The sequence below is a fragment of the Lethenteron reissneri genome, chromosome 22 (genome assembly GCF_015708825.2).
Source record: "Lethenteron reissneri isolate LAM-NWPU_2019-01 chromosome 22, ASM1570882v1, whole genome shotgun sequence".
NCBI lineage: Eukaryota > Metazoa > Chordata > Hyperoartia > Petromyzontiformes > Petromyzontidae > Lethenteron > Lethenteron reissneri.
This window is the reverse complement of record NC_083800.1, coordinates 2,704,156-2,727,065: the sequence shown is the minus strand read 5'-3', so window position 1 is coordinate 2,727,065 and position 22,910 is coordinate 2,704,156. Positions and strand designations below refer to the sequence as shown.

General features: G+C 50.7%; 1 protein-coding gene across 17 annotated transcripts in view; it reads left to right on the top strand.

The window, feature by feature from the left end:
- Positions 1–20,461, top strand: part of LOC133345513 (LIM domain-binding protein 2-like) — a 168,527-nt gene extending 148,066 nt beyond the window's left edge. For 4 of the 17 annotated variants that reach the window (XM_061556310.1, XM_061556322.1, XM_061556323.1 and 1 more), the window contains exons 8-11: positions 3,973–4,096; positions 4,802–4,972; positions 5,566–5,716; positions 17,112–20,461. In XM_061556310.1, the coding sequence (XP_061412294.1) occupies positions 3,973–4,096; positions 4,802–4,972; positions 5,566–5,716; positions 17,112–17,370 (705 nt within the window). In that variant the 3' untranslated portion in view covers positions 17,371–20,461. The remainder of the gene's footprint in view (positions 1–3,972; positions 4,097–4,801; positions 4,973–5,565; positions 5,717–17,111) is intronic. The other 13 variants (XM_061556321.1, XM_061556325.1, XM_061556315.1 and 10 more) reach the window with 11 other exon arrangements.
- The last annotated feature ends 2,449 nt before the right edge of the window (positions 20,462–22,910 follow it).

Sequence of the window (22,910 nt, the reverse complement as noted above, 5' to 3'; positions counted from 1 at the left end):
CTCAAACCTGCTCATGCACTGTATTTTTTCAGACATTTGCCAACCGCCCCAAGCGTATTACCTGCACGCACACACACACACACTCGCGTACATGCACGCACACGCACGCACACACGCGCACACACACGCCCATTCATAGGGCTCCTCAGGCGTGTGTTCCCAAAATAGGACCAAAATGGCCGCGGTGGAGTTGTGCAGCTAAAACATTCGTGCTGAAGGTTCATCAGCAACAATCCATCGGGCGGCCTCCTCCTCCTGCTACCCCCCCCCCCCACCCCCGCGCAACCTTACTCGTAGTATTCAAGGATGCATACCGATGCACTGTATGTTCAGTGACATTACTGAAGTCGCATTTTAATTCACGTTTTTGGCATCGCTTTGGGGCTGCGTAAGTGATTCATTGTGCTGCAGGATTGTACAGAAATCCCGCTGTTCGAAAGGAATGTAGCAGCTGTTGTCAGCTCTGAGCCGTCTCCGGATTCTAGCACGCGAGTCTGGAATTAAAGTGAAAAGATCAAGTTATTAGCGGACTCTTGTGGGGATTTGTGCCTCTGCACCGTTGCGTGCTCTCGGGCCGATGTGTCCGCTCCAATAGGGTTTCATGAAACTACTGCAAACGATATTTGCAGGAAAATCCGCTCCAGAGATATGGGGTGTTGTTGGAGGCAGAGTGACAGTGATATTAGAAGGTGGCTTTCAAATGGCCACGGTAAATAGAATAATGAGGACTTGCAAAAGACAGGCCTGTAATGTACAGTGACCACAGGTTGATGATGATGATGATTCCGGCGAGAAGCAGGGCAAAGCGTCGCTTCAAATAATCATCCACAGGGTAACGTGTCGTACAAGTTGTAATGTCCGTGCATCCTGGAGAAATTAAGGATTGAATTTGTTGAACGTATGTAAACTTTAAAACAATTTTTTTATTCTCCCATTGTAATTGTTTTGCTATTAGGCATCGTAACAATGTGTTCATTCTAGTACTTATGATCCATGTATCGATTTTTGTCTCTGAGAATCGATCGTTTGTTTGCCGATGCAAATGATGTGCTAAGGTGTCTGCAGGCCTATCGAACAAACGAGGCGGACCAAACCAAACGCACAAGACGGACAAGTGTGACCTCGAGACTCGCGATACAAATGCACAAACGCGACCCTGATTTATTACAATTCACAGAATCGCCGAGGAGATGAATTATACGTGTACTGTACGTGCCTAATGCCGTCATCCAGAAGCCAAGTTTGGTGTCACCATTCGGCCGTTTGGTCCATGAACGTCTTCTCAGGCTCTGAGTTGGGGGGGGGCAGGCAGCCAGCGCTGGTGGGAGCTCACAATAATTTGATAGTTGTGTGTAATTCTCTGGGGGCGCAGCAGGAGCGGGGGGGGGGGGGGTAGTGGCACAGTGGTTCACGCAATGTGCCATGAACCCAGCGACCTGAATTCAATCCCTGTCTAAAATCAGCGGTTGGTGATATCTCAACCAATGCTGGATTTCCCCTCTTCCTCCTCCTCCCTTTCACTAATCTGTACTAACCAGCATGGTGAAATATGCTCAAACAACCCCCATGATTGACACTGCTTGGGGCACCTGTATGTATGTTGACCCTCTTTCGCACCGTAAGTAGCAGTGTATTGACAAAAGGCTTGTCAATTATAACTTCATGGTGCTCTACATTTGTCATTGAACTTATCCTTGTATACAAATGAACGGTATCCCCACCCATCCCTCACCCCCACCCCCCTTATGCACGTGTACTGCTTGAGGTGGGGCACTCTGAGGACTCCACAGGACACTGGGGCCGGGTGTTAAACCCAAGCACGCTCGCACTCTCTCGTGGCGAGCCCTGACCACCAGGCCACCCACTTCCCCCGAGCGTTCTCTTGTACGTCTTAATTATACGTGCATTTGCACGTATACAAATATAATAAACAGCGAATGTAGATGAATTATGAGTGAAATGCAAGTTGTGTGTAATGAACCTTCAAATGTGCTCCGTGGCCCCAATTGTGGCTTATTTGTCCACCGCGCGTGCGTGGCACGAAGCGCCAGGGGTGTCCTCTCCCCCTGCTCTCTGCTTCATTTGAATGCAAATTGTGCGAAGGGCATGGGGGCTAACCCTCGCAGTACCAAAGGGCACAGTCACTTATGGAAAAATTTGAATACAAATTGTCAAGCGGTGTGTCCATTGAGTGTCATAACTGATCTGCGCGCAGATTGATCGCCGTGCCCCATTAACATCGAATGCGATCCCGGCTCGGTCTCGCAAAGTCGCGGGCCGCTCACCAAAGTTACGCCCGCCAAGGGTCGTTAGGCTACACAGCGGTAATCTGCGTGGTGGTGGTGGTGGGGGGGGGGGGGGGGGGAAAGCCGCCGGTACTCCGCGTTGATTAATTTCGACGTGGCGTGAACAGTGGGACCATAGGTGGGGGGCTAAATATTCCGTTGGCGAATTCTACCCCAGGTTTTTGTTTAAACGTTGGGGGGGGGGGGGGGGGTGGAATAAAAAAAGAAGGCGACGCATCGCATTGCGCGCGACAGCGCCGCCGCAGATGTTTGCAGTGACACCGAAAATAAAACTGCGCCATGACAGAAAGTGCAGTATTGCTTATGCCTCGACAATGAGAGCCAATCAAATCCAATTGTGATTATTAACGTTCTTTTTCACACATTTTGCGTGATAAATGTAAGTACCTTAGCCAGTGCAGGCAACATAAACAGAATACAGAATGTACTGCACAAGATAAGCGGCTTTTGAATTAAAGTGTTTTTTTTTTTTTACACTAATGGAGCAAAATTAAACTTTAATTTGCCTGTCCTAATTGGTCAGCTTTCGAATCCATTTGCCACGGTGGCAGAAAGTCTGTTGAATTTCTACAGCTCAGCGCGTCAAATGTTGGTGGGGGGGCATTGGGATGGTGCGCGAGGGGCGGCGGGGGTTAACGCAACAGGCCGAATTACAGAAATTAGCGGCCTGTTCTGCGGTCGGCCTATTCTGCCCATTCACGTTGTTGCTTCTGTGAGGGCCAGGGCTTGTAAATCATCGCGTTTGTTAGCCTGTCCGCTTTAATTGAAATCGTTTCACCCGTTGCATCCATTAATTCAATTAAAGCCTCATGCACTGCGGCTGCCACCTCTTCCCCCCCCCAACCCCTCGCTCTCCCTCCCTCTCGCGCTCTCAATCCCTTTCACGCACGTGCCCACGTTGATGTCAGTACACAAAGGCTAACACCATTTGGCCGGGCGCCACTGTTGGGCTCTTGCAGTCTCACCGGCAAATTGCGCCGCTGATTTGGCTTTTGTGTCGGCCTTGTTCTACTGCCTGCGCGTGTTTGTGTTCTCGCGTCTTTGTTCGGAACACGTGTGTGTGTGTGCGCCTGGTTTTTTCTCTTCTCCGTGTTTGCCCGCGCGGCACACGTGCGCGACGTTGCCCGGCGTACGTGAATCTACCCCTCCAGCGCGGCTTTTTTTTTTTTACCAAGCGATGGAATCTCACTTCGCGTGGTTATGTTTTATTGCACGTGTGGGGTTGGAGGGGTGTAGGTATTCCGTTTGATAGCGTATCCATACAAGTACAAATAAAGGGTCAGGGTTGGGAGTTAAATAGTGTGCTTCCACTCAGAGCATTGTACGTAAACCATTTTCTTCTCTTCACGTGGCTCTTTCACGTGTGATTTCAACTCTACGTGTGTGTGTGCGCGCGCGCCCCCGCTGTCACTGAGCACCCAGTGATCCGATGGCATTGAATGCCAACATTTGCATAAGCACGGGTTAATACGTTTCCTCTGTTTAAAATTTCAAGAATGTACATATTCCCCATTTGTAACTTGTAAGGCGTGCATGCTCCCTAAACTGAAGCACTTTATTTATGGAGCAAGGGATCGCTCAATGGCCAGGTGTCACTCTGCTTGCTTGATCAACTCCACAACGCACCGTGTTTTTTTGTTTGTTTGTGTGTTTGATCCTTGACCAGCTTTGTGTCATCCTGGAGCCCATGCAAGAGCTCATGTCCCGGCACAAGACCTACAACATCAGCCCACGCGACTGCCTCAAAACCTGTCTCTTTCAGAAGTGGCAACGCATGGTCGCCCCTCCAGGTACAACGCTCGCACGTCCCGCCTTGACCCCGTCACGTGGGCCACTCCGTCCCCCCCCTCCTCCTCCACCCTCAAACGTTCCCTCCCCTTTCCTCGACCCTTCCATCTCGCCCACCACACGGCCACCCCACACCCGACCTACTGCCCTCATTTCCCCAACCTCGCCCACCCCCCTGTGCTGCCGGCCTTCTCCGCGTCCTAACGACGGAGCCCAGTTTGCGAGCGTGACCCGGAGTGTGCGCGTCTTGTGCCGAGCAATCACGCCGGTCGTAATTTTCGCCGCAAGTACGTCAACACGAACGGTACATTTCCATTTTGCCTTCTCTCATTCGAGTTACGTTTGCACACACACCGCTGTGCATGCCTGTGTGTGTGTGCGCGTGCGCGCGAGAGTTTTTTTGTTTATTATTAAAACCGACGCAACCCTTATTATGCTCTAGCTGCCTTGCTTTATTTTCTCGTTTTGGAACGCGCGAATATTGCGATCGAATCGTCTTGCGTTTTGACCTGCAACGTTCCGTCGCTCGCCATCGGCACGCACACACATGCACACACATACATACATACACGCACGCGCGATACCGTACACCTTGCTCCGCCGGCGAAACCAAACGCGTTTGTTTCCATCCATCTTCACCGTCGACCCATCCATCCTGAGACCACGTGGGCCTCACGCGGCTCTTGATGACCACCTGCCGCCACCAGGCCTCGCGGTCCTGGGCCGTGACGCGCTGTTCGCCCAGGCTGATGCCTCAAGCTTCCCGGTCCCTTTCCACAAGCTCTGTCCATCGGCACCTCGGCCTCCCTCTGGGCCCACAGCCCTCGGGGCTGATTCTCAAAAATCCAATGGTGGCCGATCTTCGCGGGATCCATTCGGTACAGCTGCCAAATTTGTAAATAAAGACGAAAGCAAAAGAATGACATGCAATTTCAGATTGAAACGTAACGATGCTTAGGCATGTAATGGTCTACAACCCCCCCCCCCCCCCACCTTTCCCCCTCTTTCCCAGAGATGTCACGATTTGGGAGTCGTGATTCTATTCGACAGTCTATTATTTTTTGTCTCTTTTTTGTTTTTGTTTTTCCCTCTTTGGTACAGTTTTGATCGCTCAATTAGCCCTCGATGTAACATTAACAAATCATCCGCTTACAATCCGAGCAAATCCTGAACGTTCAATTGTCCCACGCGCCACAATTTGACGCGCGCGTCGTGAGCACAAAGACTCGATTTTGCCCAGCAAATCGATGCATCGTTACATGCCTAACCACAATAATAACATTGATGATGCAAATGTTTACAGTGGCATGCGACAGTGTGCAATGAATCTTGAGTGAGGAGAAGTGGATTCACTGTTCGCGCCGTACGTCTGCGTCGTCACTCATGACGCGCTCGCCCCCCCCCCACCACTCCCACCGCCCCCCCACCCCCACCGCCCCCGCCGTGTGGCGCGTGCGTGCCTTGTGCGCAGCAGAGCCAACTCGCCCGCAGACGAAGAAGCGGCGCAAGCGAAATAATTCGGCCAGCAGCACCTCCAACTCGAGCGTGGGGCCCAACAACGGCACCAACAAGAAGAAGAGCCCGGCAGGGAGCAACTTCAGTTTGGCCAGTCAGGTACCTGTAAGCATCGATTTTTCTATTCCTTTTCCGCCACACGTACAAAACAGACGGGCGAGTGAGCGAGCGAGTATGTGACCGAGTGTGTGGGGTGAGTTGAGTGTGTGAAAGAAGTGAATGGGTGGACAAGCAAATTGGTGAGCGAATAAGTGAGCGAGTGACTTTCATGGGTGAGAGAGTGAATATGCGTGAGTGAATGATGGAGTGGAAAGTGCTGCTGCATCTGTTGGCTAACCGGAACATTTCGTAGCATTAGAACCCTTAATGTATAACTAATGATCATCGTGAGAAAAATCTTGCCAGTTGCCAAGGCGAGTCTTCTCCAGTCCTCAATGTCCGCTCAATTCCTTTTTTGAGAATCTTGGCATGCAAGAGGAAAACCAGTGCGCACAGAAAACCCACAAGTTGCGATGGGGGTTAACGCTCAAAAATCTGCACGGATAAATCACCGACTCGCTTGCTGCACTGCCTTATACAGACCCACGGACATAGCCTTATTGCAACCGAGCCATACATTGCCGTCTGTTAATGAATAAATTAATGCATATGCCTTCCGCCCTTTAAATCTTGGTAGCCATGCTCTCTCACTCCCTCACCTGAGGTTACTGCAGACGCAACGCTTTGCTCCCTATCCACCTGAGCTCGCTCCGTAATCATATTAACCCGTTCCCGTTCCGATGACATACGTGTACGTCATGAAAAAGGAAACTGGATGGAAACTCTAAAGTAAAATAACTTGATCGGTATCGAGGCTCCCACAAGGCCATGCAGCAGGGCGTGTGGAAACAGTTTGGCGCCAGCTATCCTAGAGTGCGGTCGTGTCACTACGGTTCCCTGCGGCGAGTACAATTGCTTTAAAAACAACGGCGCTACAACGCTTCAAAATAAAATGAACGGCGAGCCGTTTGCACGTTCTGGGATTTCGAGGTGAGCGCGGGACCCCCCCCACCCTGCAACTTTCAGACGTCTCGGAACGCGAGTGGGGGGGTTAAGCTGCACCACCGCAATACCTGCGGCATTGTGGTTTTAGAGCCAGAGCAAAACCTGGGCTCAGGCAATTCACATAATTGTCAGTTGTTTCACCGGCTAAGAGCCCTTTGAGATCAATGTCATTTTGAAAATAGATCTGGATAATGGTAATTGTCTAGTAATCATGGATCATTTAAAAAGTATATTTATAATTGTAGATCAGTTTAAGATTTGGCTTTGGGTGATAATACTCTGATACAGCATATACTTGTAGTTATGAATTAGGAGTCTTCCGATTCATCGCCTGGGCAATTCAATGAGTTGTCACGATTCGGCGTTCAAGTATAGATTTTGTTCATTTAACTTTGCTGTGAATATAGTGGCTTCTGGTGGCTACAGGGGTCGTATAACCTCGTAACCTATAACATGTGAATTGAAACACACCGATTACTACACACGCGATTCAATGCACATATCAGCAAGCTGAAGAATCTTGATGAATAGATTCATTATACATGCAAGTGTCGCAGTGGTTTTAACGTTCACTTTATACGAGGCCGAATCCTTTCACGATGTTTACGTGTAGATGTGAAGTTCCGGGTAGAGTGTGGCTACTCCTTACCTCTTGATAGACGTCCGGCAGGCGTGGAAGACTAAGACAAAATGCACTCCAGCAGAGAGAGGCCCATCCTCCAGCCAGGGCGTGCAGTTGCAGGGCTGCGCCTTTGCCGCTAACTTTCTTTAGATGGGAAAACTGTTCCATCGTCGTCGACGGCTTCCCTGTTGGCTCTTGATCTCACATACCGTGCGTGCGTGTGTTTCCATAATGTTGGTGGGAGATGCATGTCAGTGGCGAGCGGTGGGGGAGCGGTTATCGCACTGCGCTACGATCTTGGAGACCCGAGTTAGATTCCTGCTCATTGGCCAACACCGGTGACGATTATCTGAACCGGTCCTGGGCCTCCCCTAGGTCGACTAGGCCTCAAATAAGTACCTGGTGCGGTGAGTAAACATCGCCACTGGGGAGACAAAGGCGGCCGGGAGTGGTTCTGCCTATCCACCTCCTCGTGTGCCGTGCCGGCTTTCATTAATAGGTCCTGGCTAACAGCACTTTCCCCAAAAGTCCGTTAAGGCTACATGTGGGATCTTTGTCTTTGTTTCCATAATGCACGGGAACGGTTTGTAACTCGGTTGCTTTTGTTGGGAACATGTTGGGGAGAGCATTTCTTTATTAGAATTACTTAGACAACCCCCTGCCATCTAAATAAATGAATAACTAGTTTGGTAAATAAGATTGGAAATGTCACCATCAGAACCCCCCCCCCCCCCCCCCCCAATTTTAAAGCTCACAAGGAAGGGCATTTAATTAAGGCGCACATTTCCTGTGTGCCCCATTAATAATCAACGGGACCCACCTCCCAAGCAAAGCCTTTTAAGCCCGTGGACATTTTTTGTTGTTGTTGTGGCCGCGGCAGATACAAATCCCCGTGCCTTTGGAATAACGCGTCGTTCCTCGGAAGCATAACACGTGCAGGGTCATAACTGGAGGGATGAGACGGAATGGTAAATACCCCGATTGGCAGTGGGGGGGGGGGGGGGGGGGGGCGACACAGTGGCAAGATGTTATCTCCCTCGCCTGGTATGCAGGAGGTCGTGGGTTTGATCCTGAACCCTGCCGCCTGGATTTTTCTCCGGGTCCTTCGGTATTTCCTTCCACATTTAAAATCATGCCTTTTGAGTATTTGGCTGCTTTACATATTTCCACATGATAAGCCACTTCTTGGTTGCCGCTATCATTTGTGATAACCAGGTCGCTTCTGAAAAAGAGCTATACAGCTCAGTGGGCCTTTCCTGATAAAATAAAAAAAACTAAATAATAAAGAAGTGGCTCTTCTCCACCACACTCGCCACGTTGTCCCTCGCGCACCACAGCGGCGGGCGCCGGCAAGCGAGCTGCAGAGAGAGTCTCCGGCTTTTGTCAGCGTTTGCATGCAAACGATAGCAGGGTCAGCCCCGAAAGCGAACCCATCTCAGTAGCCCCAGGGCGCTCCGTGTTTGACACATGACACGTGGTTGCTGCTGGTGGTCGTGGGCAGGTTTGGCTCGTGCTGCCCTCTAGTGCGGCTGCGTGAGCACTGTCTGGTTTGTGTGCGCGCGCGTGCGTCTGCTCGAGTGTTGCGTGTGCGTCACCGCACGCGCGCGCGTGTGTGTGTGTGGATCTCCGCACGCCGTCGGGACCCAAATGCAGTGATCCATTTTGTACATTCATTAGCGTTGGGAGTAGCTTTGGAGAGGGGGAATTGGGGGTGGAGAGAGCGTGGCGGCTTTGAGGATGGTGGATATGCAATATGACAAGGGCTCGGGGGGGGGGGGGGGTAGATGCTTGTCTGTGAATGCAGCAATGTTGAAAGAAACGGTGAAGCCTGGTGCTGTTGTAACTGGAACTGCCTCAATGCCTCATTTGAATCTGGAGGCTCGTTTCCCTGCTCGCTGTGGAAGGACGTACAAATATACGAGTGCCATTATTGTCAATGCAATGCTGGATGAGGGCCTCCCCATACCATTTGGTTTTGACCTCACTTGACCTCGCTGGTCGGTGCAGGTTGGCGAAGATGGGGAGCGTAGGCATGGAATCGTAGAAGTGCAGTGCAAAGATGGACTTCCGCGCGAACCTCTGCTCACCAGCATGCAGCCCTGCGCCGCCTGTGACAACGCAGCATGCGTGGCCACGGCAGACACGCGTGGGCCCATCCAGCACCAGCCAGGCTCAACGCCGCTTAGCTCCGTGGTCCGATGGCATGTTGGCGCACGCCGGGAGAGTTGGTCATAGACGCACCGTGTGAATATCCAGCGGCAAAAACAAAACAAAACGGGGAGGCGCAGAACACATGGTCATGGCAGACTGGACGATAGACTTTCAAACACAGCAGGGAGAGCGTGCCCCATTAAGGGGGGGGGGGTGGGGGGGGGTTGCAGTCGTTATAAAAATCCAATCAGCAGAAGCGATCTGCTCAGGAATGGGAAGATTATGATCACATGAGCACAAGCAGACAACTTCGGGGCTGCTACTTGGGCCGCGTAAAATGTGCCCTGGAATCCAAAGCCTCGTGTATGGCTTGGAAACCTTTCGAGTGTTTGTGGGCGGACGGGGGGGGGGGGGAAACTTTGCTATCCGGAGACAAGTTTGGGCAGCACGCGCCCTCATGTTTTGAATCCTACGCTTTTATCTCGTGCATCGGGGAGAGCTTAATCTGTCATCCTGCCTAGGGACAATCTCGGGTAGTTGATTTCAACCATTGGCGTGTATTTTATGATTTTTTTTGGCGTCTTCGTATATTGTTCTCCTTAGTGGCGATGCTCTCGCACACACCGCACCAGGTACTCATTTGAGGCTGCCTCGTCCTCGGGAAGGGCCCAGTAGCGATTCAGAATCGTCACCGGTGTTGCCCGCGAGCGAGAATAAAACTCGGTTCGCAGGGTACGTAGCGCGCTCACCGCTACATTGCCCGCACGCACACATCTACACCTGCGTGAGTGACGTGTGAAATGTAGTGGAAACGTGCATCAGTGAGCAGGTCACAGTTTCATGTTGTCGGACGCTTACGGAACAGTTATTTTGTTTCGCACGCATCAGCAACAAACGAGAGACGCGGGGGGGGACAACGTCGATTAATACAAACGCGAGAATGCGATTATCATATTTGATTTTTGATTCAAAATAAAAGAAGCCATTTGAAGCGCGGCATTGGAGAAGTTAATGCCCGTCAGCTGAACGTCCAAATTGATTTGTTGCTAATGACTTACTGTTATTTTTACTTGTAAATTTCACGTGCTCGTTAATTCAAAGTCATCACTAATACCCCCTTTTGACGCGCTCGCTGATTATGCGACGGCGAGCGGCCCGCGTGTGCGGTGCCCACGTGCCGGGGGCCGCGTGTGGTGCCTGCATGCCCACGCATGAGGTGTCCACGTGTCCACGTGCGGTGTCCACGTGTCCACGTGCGGTGTCCACGTGTCCACGTGCGGTGTCCACGTGTCCACGTGCGGTGTCCACGTGTCCACGTGCGGTGTCCACGTGTCCACGTGCGGTGTCCACGTGCGGGGTCCACGTGCGGTGTCCACGTGCGGTGTCCACGTGTCCACGTGCGGTGTCCACGTGCGGTGTCCACGTGTCCACGTGCGGTGTCCACGTGTCCACGTGCGGTGTCCACGTGCGGTGTCCACGTGCGGTGTCCACGTGCGGTGTCCACGCGCGCGGTCCACGCGCGGCCACGTGCGGCCCGCACGCGGTGCCCACGCCGCCGTGCGTTGGCCGGTTGGCAGCAGGTGCAGCGCGTGTGTGGCGGGGTGCCCCGAGGCGGGCTGCAGGCAGGAAGGGCTGGCGCGCGTACGTTACGCGGTGGTGGTGATGGGTGTAGCGTGTGCGGGGGGGGGGGGAAGGATTGGCAGCGGGAGGGGGGGGGGCCCGGTTTGCGCAAAGAACGCTGACACCCGCCCGACAGCGTATGCTAGAACAGGTGGCGTCGAGCGCACTGGCGCTCCTCGCAACGCTCAGACTAATTACTTAATTAGGCGAACAAATATTGAAATAATCACAGCGTACTTCATTAAGCGGTTTGTAATTGTAATTAACGTGACTGAGATCCCCCCCCACCCACTCCACCATGCCCTCAACCACATCCCTCCCCTCTCCCTCCCTCTCCTTCTCTCTCTCTCTCTCTCGCCCCCCCTTTTTTTTCAATGACGAGGAGCCAGGGAATTAGTGCGGAGTAATTAGTGGGAATTAACATGCAGCCACGAAAGTTTGCGACGCTGCCGGGGTAATGGCTGGGAGGGGATTTGTAACCACGCCAGACGGCGGTGCCTCGCGAAACCAAAAACACCGCGTACACACACGCACACGTGCGTGGAAGGGTAACGCAACCATAAAAAAAGTGTAAACACATCACACGTGTCACCCGCTCCCACCGCTCCCGTAGTGTTTCCTAGCGCAAGCAGCAGCAGCAACCACGGATTAACGGCGAGCGGTGGGAACGGTCGTTTGATTTACTCGTGCACGGCAATCAAACGCAGCTCAACTTGTCATGATCTCGTGAATTTCTGGAACCCGGAGGACTGCGGCGCAGAGTGATAAATTTTTATCGCCCGCAAGTGCTAAATGAAAGAACACTTTTCGGCCAGAGACAACGACATCAAATAAACATATCACGGAAAAATGAGCGATTCCACGCCGCCTCGTGCTTGACTAATTGACCTCCGTGTTTACACGCAGAACCCTTCTGTTGTGGAGAGAGAGAGAGAGAGCGCGTGCCTCAATGACAGGATCAAAGCCCGCAAAACACGAATGCCGCGAGTATTTTAAAACAAAATGAATAATATAAAAAAAAGGAAATAAAAAAAATACCCCGTGTCGTAATCAACCGCACATTGCTTGCGCCGTCAAACGAGCGGCGTATTTTGAGTGCGAGTGGGGAATGAATATTGTTTGATAACGACCGGATGAGTCTGATGAATGCGGGCCGTTGACGACGCGGAAGCGTTGGGGGGGGGGCGTGGAACAAATTCTCAGACACCAAAACTCGAGTGGCAGAGGCTGCTGGAGGAGAGGTGGGCCGCCAATGTGGGATCTGATAACATCTAATTCAAAGGAACAGCTAATGTGCTTGGACACACTTTCTGATTAAGTGCTGTAATGCAGCGTGAACCTATAACCACATTGGGCAGCCAAACAGCGGCTGGGCCACAAACGCTGTAATTTGACCCCGCTCTCTCTCTCTCCCCCTCTGGTTTTTTTTTTCTTCAAGCGAGCAGAGTGTCTGTGGCTCTGTAGCGCGACGTTTGACGTCTCTGTGTGTGTACAGTGTAAGCACATGAAACAAAATTATCCCCTTTTAAGTGTCGTCGTTGATGTCATCATCATCAGCCATGCTCATTTCACTGCTGGATGAAAGGCCTCTCCCAATGCCGCGGCAACCAAAACCACCCACCCTCTCGCCATCCCGCGATGTGGCAATCGGACGCCTTCCCCTATTATTCCATGTTATAATAATTGTAACGAAGATACATTTTGTCTCAACAGCCAAAATAGCTCGCGCAACACAATGAAATTCCACCTCGTGGCATAGACACCGATGGACTGTGATTTTAAAAAAATCACAAAAAAGGACTTTTCATATTTAATATGCGCAAAATAATTGAGCTTAAGTTGAATTATAATTTGTATTAAGGCTGCGAATGCTCTCAAATCATAAGCGATACCGTAAGCATATGCCACAGCGAAGAAATCTCAAAAATGCACAGCAATTAAGGTAGTTGACGTTAATTGAATTAAATCAGGATCACATGCTGAGACAAAGATGCGTTTTTATTAGGACTGTAACTGATGACATAAATCAGTGTTATTCATATGCATATTACATTCAATTAGTTTATTTCAAGTCAAAAGGCTTTACTGGCATACACAGCGGAAACTGAGAAGGCACCAGCGTGGAGATGGAAATCAAACTGGCTGCACGTTTGTCGTCGTACCGGGCGCAGTGTCTCATTTCACACGCGGAGTGTGCTTGTGTTGCGTACCGTGTCGAACACACGTTACGCAACACGAGCACATGGCGATGGTGGAACACTGCTCGGGGGAGGTGGCCGGGTGGCACAAAGGGGGGGGGGGGGCGAAACGTCGTTTCGGAGCGCTGGAACCGGTCACCACGAGTTCACATCCCAGGCAGCTGGGCGACGCTAAACTTGGGTGTGCCAAATGCTGTCGGGCCCGGTCGCTAGCGACTACAGAAACATATCGCGGTCGTCTAAACCTTGATTTTTCGCTAAATCTGGCTTATATTCTGATTCTGAGATACAGATTTTATTTGATTGGCATACTACAACTAACAACAATTCGTCGTGTCAATTTATCGCGGATGAAGGAGATTTATTTAACTTCAAAAGTAGTTCTGTGCCATCGCCTTCAGGGACCATTCTCTTGTAGATTACGTTACACATGGTGATGCACTATTCGTTGCAGTCATTGTCATGTCCTTGTCAAGCCACTGAATTGTTCCATCAACAAGCTAGATTTTCACAAACTATCGTTACCTTAAAATTGACACCCAGTTTGTGTGATTGAGATCAATTTGATTCCCTTTGTGAGTGGGTCGCCTCTTTACAACGCTCGGGACACATTTGAATGCCCTGCAAATACCATCCCCAAGAGCTGGAATTTCGCTAAATTATGAAAAAGCAAAATGACCGTTACGTTTTTTTTATTCACTCATTGATGGCCGAGCTGAGGCCACAAAACTCGTGAAATTCGAGGGCCGGGTTTTGAACGGTGGTGGTTGAAACCCAAATTCAAACCCAGCATTTCAGTCGTATCGACTCACCACCGTTTTCTCAGAGCCCCACCTGGCTTTAACCACCGCTCTCCCGTGCCCAGCATTATGAGATGCTCAGTGGCAGCAGTTAATTACCCTCACATTGGACAAGTACAGTACTAAATGGGTGGGGGGGGTTAGCGAATTTTCTGGCAGGCTCAAAGCGTGACCAGGGTGGTATCCCCGCCTACTTTCACAGATTTGAAGCTTTCGTGACTGCAAGGATTCATATTCTTAGGTTTTTTCGGTAAAGTCACGTAGGTAAAAAATTTAAATTAAAAGTAAAATAAAAATAAAATAAAAATCACGACGTTTCGGAGGCAACACAAGCTTCCGTCTTCAGGTGGAACCGTAACAGCACGACTGCTGCAGTCGTGCTGTTACGGTTGTGACGGTTCCACCTGAAGACGGAAGCTTGTGTTGCCTCCGAAACGTCGTGATTTTTATTTTATTTTTATTTTACTTATATTAATTTTAAAAATTTTTACCTACGTGACTTTACCGAAAACACCTAAGAATATATTTTCACATAACCCCGCCTACTTTCACATAACCCCGCCTACTTTCACATGGCCTCGCCTACTTTCATAAAGCCCCGCCTACTTTCACACAGCCCCGCCTACTTTCACAAAGCCCCGCCTACTTCCTCACTGCCACGCCTACTTTCACACTGCCCCGCACGGTGAGTGGGACACGCCCCCTCCCCCTGGACCCCACCCCAACGCTGACCCCGCTCCTCCGCGTGAGTCATGCGGTGCGTGAGGCTAGAATGTTGAGCTGGGGACAAAAATCTTAAGATTTTCATAAAAGCTTTGGGGGCAGGGGAGGGGTGGGGAGGGCGGTGTTGGAGGAGGGGAGGACGACACCAAAACAGCCTCTTTGAAACCACTGGGGGGGGGGGGGGGGACTGCCCTGGCAAAAACCGGAACAATTTTCTCGCCCTTAATCTGTGTTGAAATTCACCAGCAGCCGCAGCTCGTGTGTGCAAGCAGGAGGGTGGTGAGCAGCAGCGACAGCGACAACAACAAAAATACCCATGTGAACTGCGTTGAGGAGGCAGGGATGTGAATGAAAGCCGAGTCACGGCCATAGGCGGCACTGTCAGGATTGAGTGAGCTGCCACGGGCTCCCCAGAGTGTCAGAACAGCGGAGCAGGACAGTGATAATTAATACGCATTTTAAATTATTACATGTAGATGCTGTATATTTTATTAGGACGACGACGGCGGCGAGATATTTTATTGAGTCAAAAAAAAATCTACAGCACATACGGGAGGTGATGGGAAGAATCCATTGCGTTCGCGGCGAAGGGCTTCGCTGGGCGAGTTCACTGTCAGAATTCGCAGAGGATGAAGGGGGTTTGGTTGGGGGAGGACGGTGCTTTGGGTGGTGTGTGGGGGGGGGGATGAGATGGAGGCGCAGCATTCAGAACGGGAAATTACAGAACGCAGGCCAGACCCCTCCGAGTGTTACTCCATCGGCGAGCGTAATTTTTCATCTGCCACTCATCATTTACGTGTTATCGCTATTAATGAATGAGCTCAGTGACTGTTCATTGCCGTATTTATGTGGAGAGGCCGAGAACCATGGTGATGGACACAACCACTCGAGCCGAGGCGTGGGTGTGTGTCTGGGGGGAGGATGAGGAGGAGGAGGGAGCATGCCCGCTGCTCGGACTGCTCCAGATCCTCTCCAGTGAGAGGGTCGTTACCGTCACACCGGTTTACACAAAAAAAATATCCATAAATCCTTAATTTATGCTCGCAGGCAGCCTGCCCTGTGTAATGCCTCCCAGCTGATGCTCTGTGCTCTGTGTGAGCGAGCGAGCGCTGAAGGACTGAATGCAGCTCTGTGCAGGATTTGAACAATGCATTTTAATGGCAAGGCCATCCTTAATGATGTAATTTAGCCATCTTGTCTTATGAATATAAACGTAATTCATGAAAGTCAGAAATGAATGGACACATTTAAACCCTATTATGTGAAATTAGTTCACGTCTACGGTGTTTGGGATACCCTATTTTTATTGGGGGGGGGGGGGGGGATCATGAGAAATGGCAGTGGCATTGGGAAATTAACCATTGCTGATATTTTTTTACGAGTGACCCAAGGTGCTGTGTGTGTGTGTGTGGCTGTGCATGGGTGTGCTTGTCAATAGGTGCATGTGAAACGCACGTGTGTGTGTGTATGGTATGGTTGCCTGGGTGCTTGCATATCTGTGCGTACACGTTGGTGTGCATCGTACGTGATCAATGCGCGCGGTACAGTACAAAAGTCGTTCCCGCATACATTACTGCGCTAAAAGTCTGCGGGTCATGCATGGCTGGAGAGGCAATCGTGGTTTGCCCCCTGCTGGAAATATAATGATGATGCGATCGTTGTGTGCACAGTGGTGAGTGCCAAACCAAACGGCTTCTCAAAAAAAGGCCACTGGCGCTTCCTTGCAATGAGCAGAGGGGTGCTGGGGCCGGGTGGCGGATGAACAGGCACAGCTGTGTAGTGCACCCTCTTACTCCCACCAAATTGTTTTTTTTTTTAATGGCTAGGGCTAATTGAGCAATTGCAAGCAAAACTATGGCACAACAAACCGGCTGGGGAAAATTGGCGGCAGAGGCACTTAATGCGAGTTTGGATATTTTCGCCTAATATCTTTTTGATAAGTATAATTAGCGCTTCATTTCAGCCGGGGTGTGATCAGGCCAGCGACACGGAAAATATCTCTCGCCACTCTGGCACACCGCATCGAGTATACCGCTCGCTATGGCTGTGGCTACTGGTCACGTGCCTACTCCAGTCTCCCAGGGACATGGGAAATAATCCGTGAGGAAGAATGCCCTGGGCAGAATAACAAAAAATCCGTTTAATTTGTTTCGTTAAGACACCACTCCGATGGCAACGCTTAGTGCCTCGTCATTGCATCGCTATTCAGGTGCTGCATGCCGCTGTGCTGTCTCTCTCCCCTCCCCTCCGTCCTGTCTCCGCTCCCTCCCTGCCGTGGTCGCCGCCACCGTCGCCGCCGCCCCTTCACCACCTATGACCCCCCTTGCCCCTGGACCCAAACGGTGGCGCGGGCCCGGCGCGGCGTGGAGAAGGATGTGATGGTCGTAGGGGAGCCCACCCTGATGGGCGGCGAGTTCGGGGACGAGGACGAGAGGCTGATCACGCGGCTCGAGAACACGCAGTACGACGCGGCCAACGGCTTGGACGACGACGACGACTTTGGCCACTCGCCGGCGCTCGGCAATAACAGCCCCTGGAACAGCAAGCCGCCCGCCGTGCCCGAGATCAAGAGCGAGAACCCCACGTCTCAGTCGTCGCAGTGAGGACTCGTTTTTAGTTTTTACCCGCGCGCCGCCCGACGCCACACCCGCACCTCACCGACCTCGATCGGCAGGCGACCGCCTGTCCGCGCACGTCAGCCGGCCGCTCCGCTCCGTTCCGCCCGTCCCACCATCGCCGCCGCCGCCATCGCCGCCGCCGTGGAGAGAGACGTTCACGGGCGGCGGACGAGCCGTGCCGACGCCGCCGACCGCCGACGCGACAGGCCGAAGCGGCCGGTGGTCCTGGCCTGCGCGAGCGCGAGGGGTCGCGCGCTCGCCCGTGGGATAAAAAAAAAACCCGACGCCGGCTCGCACTCGCAGACACGTCACGCGCCGTTGTTTTTGTTTTTGAAGTTGTGAGCGCGCGCGCGCGTGCGCACTCAATGCGCGCGTTGGCAAGGGCGTGTGCCTCCGGCAGCAGATGCGCGCGCGCGCTTGCGGACTTACCACTGTTTATCCTCGCGACGCAAAATCCCGTAATTGGATTTGTAACAGGATGCACAAAAAGGCAGAACTATGCTGGTGTGAGAAGGCTTTGTGCCCTTCAAGCACGTACACAATAACACTCAAGATCCAAACACAGTCATTGCTATAAATATGTAAATACGTGCACACTGACAGCAACAATCTGTTGGTAAATCTGCGTGTATTACACACGAAGTAATTTTTTTCCTCACAAATAGCTAAATTGTAATATTTAAAGAAGTGTAATTGGTCCCTGATGTGTCGCAGAATGCTAGAGGATGATGAAATCAATCGTACTAACAATAATTATTACCTTGTTATCTTTCTGTCATCGGTAAATCGTGCATTGGGCATTCACACGCAGTCCCCGAGAGGAGAAGGGAAATACGACAGTAAATATAGCCGACACCTGCAGGACATCACTGTGCAGTAATTGAGATCTTCACGGATGTGAGAAAATAAATCGGAGCACATCCGTTTTATTTTTTTGCCCGGAAGAGAACAGTGTATAATAAAACATCTGCCTCACCCCCCCGCCGCCCCACAAAATAAACGATGTCACTGCGTAATCCCGGCTGTGCAACGACGACACGCAAACACTTCGCACTCGCAACGCAACGTGTCTCGTGGTGCGATGGCTCGATCACAGCCGTGCTGCGCCCCCGTGCGTGTGCGGCGCCAATTCGGCCGCACCTCCGCAATGATCGGTGCCCACGAATCTGGGGGCGGCGAGGGATGGAGCGACGGATGGATGCCGCTTTCCCTGCCGTCAGGTGCTGATCAGACAGAGCGCGTGCGTCCTCGGGAGGGGGGGGGGGGCGCAGTGCACGCGCCGCGTCGTCCGCGTGTTTTGTGCCCCAGACGTGTTCCCGTGCTGGACGTACTACAAAAAAAGAAACGAAACTAAAACGAGATGACATGCAAAATTGAAGGAGTTGAAAACAAATGTGAAAAGTGCCAGTGGCTCCGCAAGCCTTCGCCGAGTTCAAGCAGCAGCAAGAAGCCGGGCCCCTCTTCTTCTGCGGCGGCACGTCCGCAAGAGTGAGAAATGAGACGAGAGAAGCTCGTTACGATTTTGTCCCCGGCGCGCGGGAAAACTTTGCTTGCACGACGATGCCCTCCCTGCGAGAGCGGCAGCCAGAGCTGGCCCGTGGCCAGCCTCGGTTAAAATGCCCTCTGGAGGCGCCGTGGTGTTGAGCCTGCTTGTCGTGGCGAGGTTATCTCTGGGTTATGGAGCCAGCCAAGGCCTGGATCGCAAAGACTGTGACCTCAATTGTGTCGTCTCTCACCAACGCCGCATACGAACGGGAGGAAAAAAAAATAGGAAATAAAAAGTATAACGAAAATATTGCTCATTTGACTTCCAGCACAGTCCGGAGGTCCACTGTAGGCACAAGCCAATTATCTTTGTATTAATGTTAGTCAGTAAAAAAAAAGTGTATGGATAACAAGTTTTGTTATTTTATTTTTATTTTCCATTTTTTATTTTATTTTGGATTTTTAAAATTTAGTCGTGGCGGTTGGGTATTTTGCAGTAGTCTGTGCGCTTGTTTTTTTGATAGATGTTAAATGTCCGTATTCATAAGCTTTAAGAACAAAACAATGTAAACTGTTTTTTGATAAAATCTGACATGTAAATGTTAATGTCAAAAAAAATTACAGTAAGTTACGCGGCTGAATGTTCCTGTGATATTAACTCTTTCCTTGATCGGAGTATTCCATTGATTAATGCCTGTAGCTTTAACTTCATCACTGCTTAGTTGAACTGACGAAAGTTTCCATGTTGTCCAAAAATAAAGAAAAAAAACTAAACAACCAGATCCCTTGTGCATACTGTACCATACGTCACGGTAAGGATATGCCAATATTAATCTACCTATCTCGCTCCACATAATACCTCTTTCAAGGCCTCATGAACTGTTGAGCGAAATGTAAGCCTGGGTTACGTTTCTATACAAACTTTAGGTCTGCTCAGTGGGAGTTTTATGGAGTTGTTTCTGTTAGGGTTAACTCACAGTTTATTCATTAAGTTTGCATCTTTGACTAATTGTAAAAAAAACAACTGCGTTTTAATGTTTTAATATAACCCTCTTACATTGCCTGGAGGACTGTCATGGATCTTAAGTTTATACTTTTTTTTTACTGAAAAGTTTTACATAAAACTTTACTGTGTCATGCAAAGGAGTACTGTTGTACCATTTATTACGTGTTAACATTTTTAGGCGTATAATCTATGACGTGTTCTTTTGTTCGTGGGGGAAATACAGGATTGACCAAATGCTTGTCTGAAGCCAACAGCTGGCCGCAACATCTCACATCTTCACTGATGACGGCCGGTTACTCGACACTAAAACTCGTCAACGTGTGCCCTGTACATGCAGAGGTGGTGGTGGGGGGGGGCCTTCTGCGATTGGTCGAATTTTCTTTTTAGTGTCGTATTAATTGGTAGCCCTCGCAGCGCACACAGTGACACTGCGGCTGCAATTTATATCGGGGGAAAACAAAAGCCTGCTGAATTTTACAACTTTGGTAAAGACTACTGTAGTAATTTGTCACATGAAGGTTAGTGTGTGGGTAAAAAAAAAAACCATTCTGTCATTGTTCATTCCAATAAAGATGTTTTATTGATGCTTGTCGTGTCAAAGTTGCATTGTGTGCAGCGCAAATCCTGCACCGCCAGCCCAGCCCTGGTCGGCTCGATTTCTCTCCCGACTCGCGAAGAGCCCTAGGACGCAGCTCCACGGCATTGCCTCCTCCTCCTCACTCCGCCCCCCCCCCCCCACGCTACTACCCCTGATCTTATATATTTTCTATACTGGTAGGAACCTCCTGGTTACACCAGCCCACAGGGGATTATTCTGTCCGTCCGTCGTGCATCCAAAAATGGGAGGGATGGGGCTGGGTGGGGAGGGAGGGGTGGGGCTGGGTGGGGAGGGGCTGGTTACCCCGTTGTGCTCTTAAACGTTTAACCTACTCACGCCGGCTTGTGCCCGCCCTCACAGTCGGCCGTATTTGCGGAATACACCACGCCGCCGTTGACCCTGGCCATTGACCGAGCAACCCAACGTTCCTACCAGCTCCCTCCGCAGGAATGTGTAAGCCGGGAGAGAGCCTGGCTGGTATTTGGACGCGTGACCACGGCGCACAAACCAAGGTTGCCATCGGCTGCTGTGGGGACCACAAAGTGGGTTCAGCAGAGAGTGCAGTGCACAAAATTAGATGATTGTACAGGGTGGTCCGGATGTCTTGGGACACCCCCTTCATTTAATTCACGAAAACGTAATTTTTAAAAGTATGGTTTATTTAAAACATTAATATACCACAGGGTTAGGTCAGGGGTTTAGCGATCAAAATGACAAAGACAAGCCATTTTTTGTATTCGGTCAAAAAACCCCCCTCAATATTTCAAGGGCCGCAATGCCAAGTGGTGAATCCGAGCCGGTGGCCCTGAACAAAGAACGTCGCGAAGCGGTTCCTTAAACAGCCGCAGGCGGCTCCGGAGCCCGCAGTTTGCCGACCCCTGGTGGGTCAGGTGACTCCGTTCCCGTGACAGTGTCTCGTTTCTATTTTCCCGTCGTGTGTTTTTTCTTTCTTTCAAGGGATGCGGAGGTGGGGTGCGGTGGGTTCGCGTTCCGTGAGAGCACACAGTAACCACCGCTTCAATTCCCAGGTTTGGCGAGCAGTGGCAAAGCGATCCGAGGACTGGTTGGCATTTACTTTATTTCTTAGTTTAACAGGCAGGCTTTCGCGACCAATATTCATAATCAACGTTTTTGGGTTTAGATCGCGTTATTTATAAATGTGTCGTAACCCTCCACCACCCGACACGGCCAATCAGTAAAAAAGTGTTACGTTCACAAAAGACAAATAGTTCACTGCTTTAGCCCACCGGTGTGTTGAAGCGTGAAACCACAACATTAACATTTTTTTGAGTACGACGTTTCGCTGGTAATTGCATCCAGCATCATCGGGCAATTCGCCAGAATGGTGAGGCTCTGCTCTGTCTCCCGTTCAACAAAAAACACGGCCCTGAAGTTCACTTCACGCGAGAGACGCCATTTACGCATTTGTCGTCCACTCTTGGCCCATGACGTCCCGAACTGTTTACAAGGGTGGCGCGGCTCCTTGCCTTTCCTGCTGCAAGTGAGTGGCATGGCCTGCCCCCCCCCAATTGCACGGGTTCGCGGACCGGGCTGTCTCTCGCTTGCCCGGTGGTCGTGGGAACGTGGCACGGGGTGATTGATTCCTCACCCTCGGAAGGCCCAAGACATTCCCAATGTCAAATGCACCGTACCTTGGTGCGCACCTCAAATCAATGCACGCTCTTGGAAAGCGACTGTAGTTAATCAAGGATTTCTATTTTCATTCAGATATTGTTTCGTAATTGCCAAGCCCGTTATTTTGGGGGATGGGACATAGATTTTTTGTTAGTTAAATAACAATACAAACCACTTGGGGGAGCTGTCAGTCACGTGGCGGTGGTTTAAACTAAACCTCAACTATATTTTGTTATTTTACCAGATGAGGCTCACAGCTATGTAGCTGTTTTTCAGAAGCGATCTGGCCACAAATGCAAACTCAATGAAGCGGCGTATCACGTGAAAGTATTGCAGCCAAATACTCTAAACGCGTGTTTCTAAATATGGAGTAAAAAACCCGGAGAACACAGCGAAAAACCCACGCGACCACAGGGAGAACATGCAAACTCCAAATATACAGCAGGCATCAGTGTCGGGATCGAACCCAGAACCTCCTGTATACCTGGCGAGGTAGTTAACATTTCGCCACCGTGGCTCACGTCACGGTGTCATTCCATGACAAGAAACGACTTGCCCCCTGTTCCATAATATAATTCCATGAATCCATAATGCAGATAAACATCGGTACCCTGGGCTTTATTGATGTAAGTTTTTAACAGTTATCTTTCTTCCATCTCTAAAATCTAACAATTGTCAATTGTAAAATATCAAATATTCCATCACAGGATCGTTCATGAGAGATGGTGGCATCATTGGTAGGCCTTCGTATAGCAGTGTATTGATGACGCAGTGGCAATGGCGAGTGTTGAGACGTCTTTA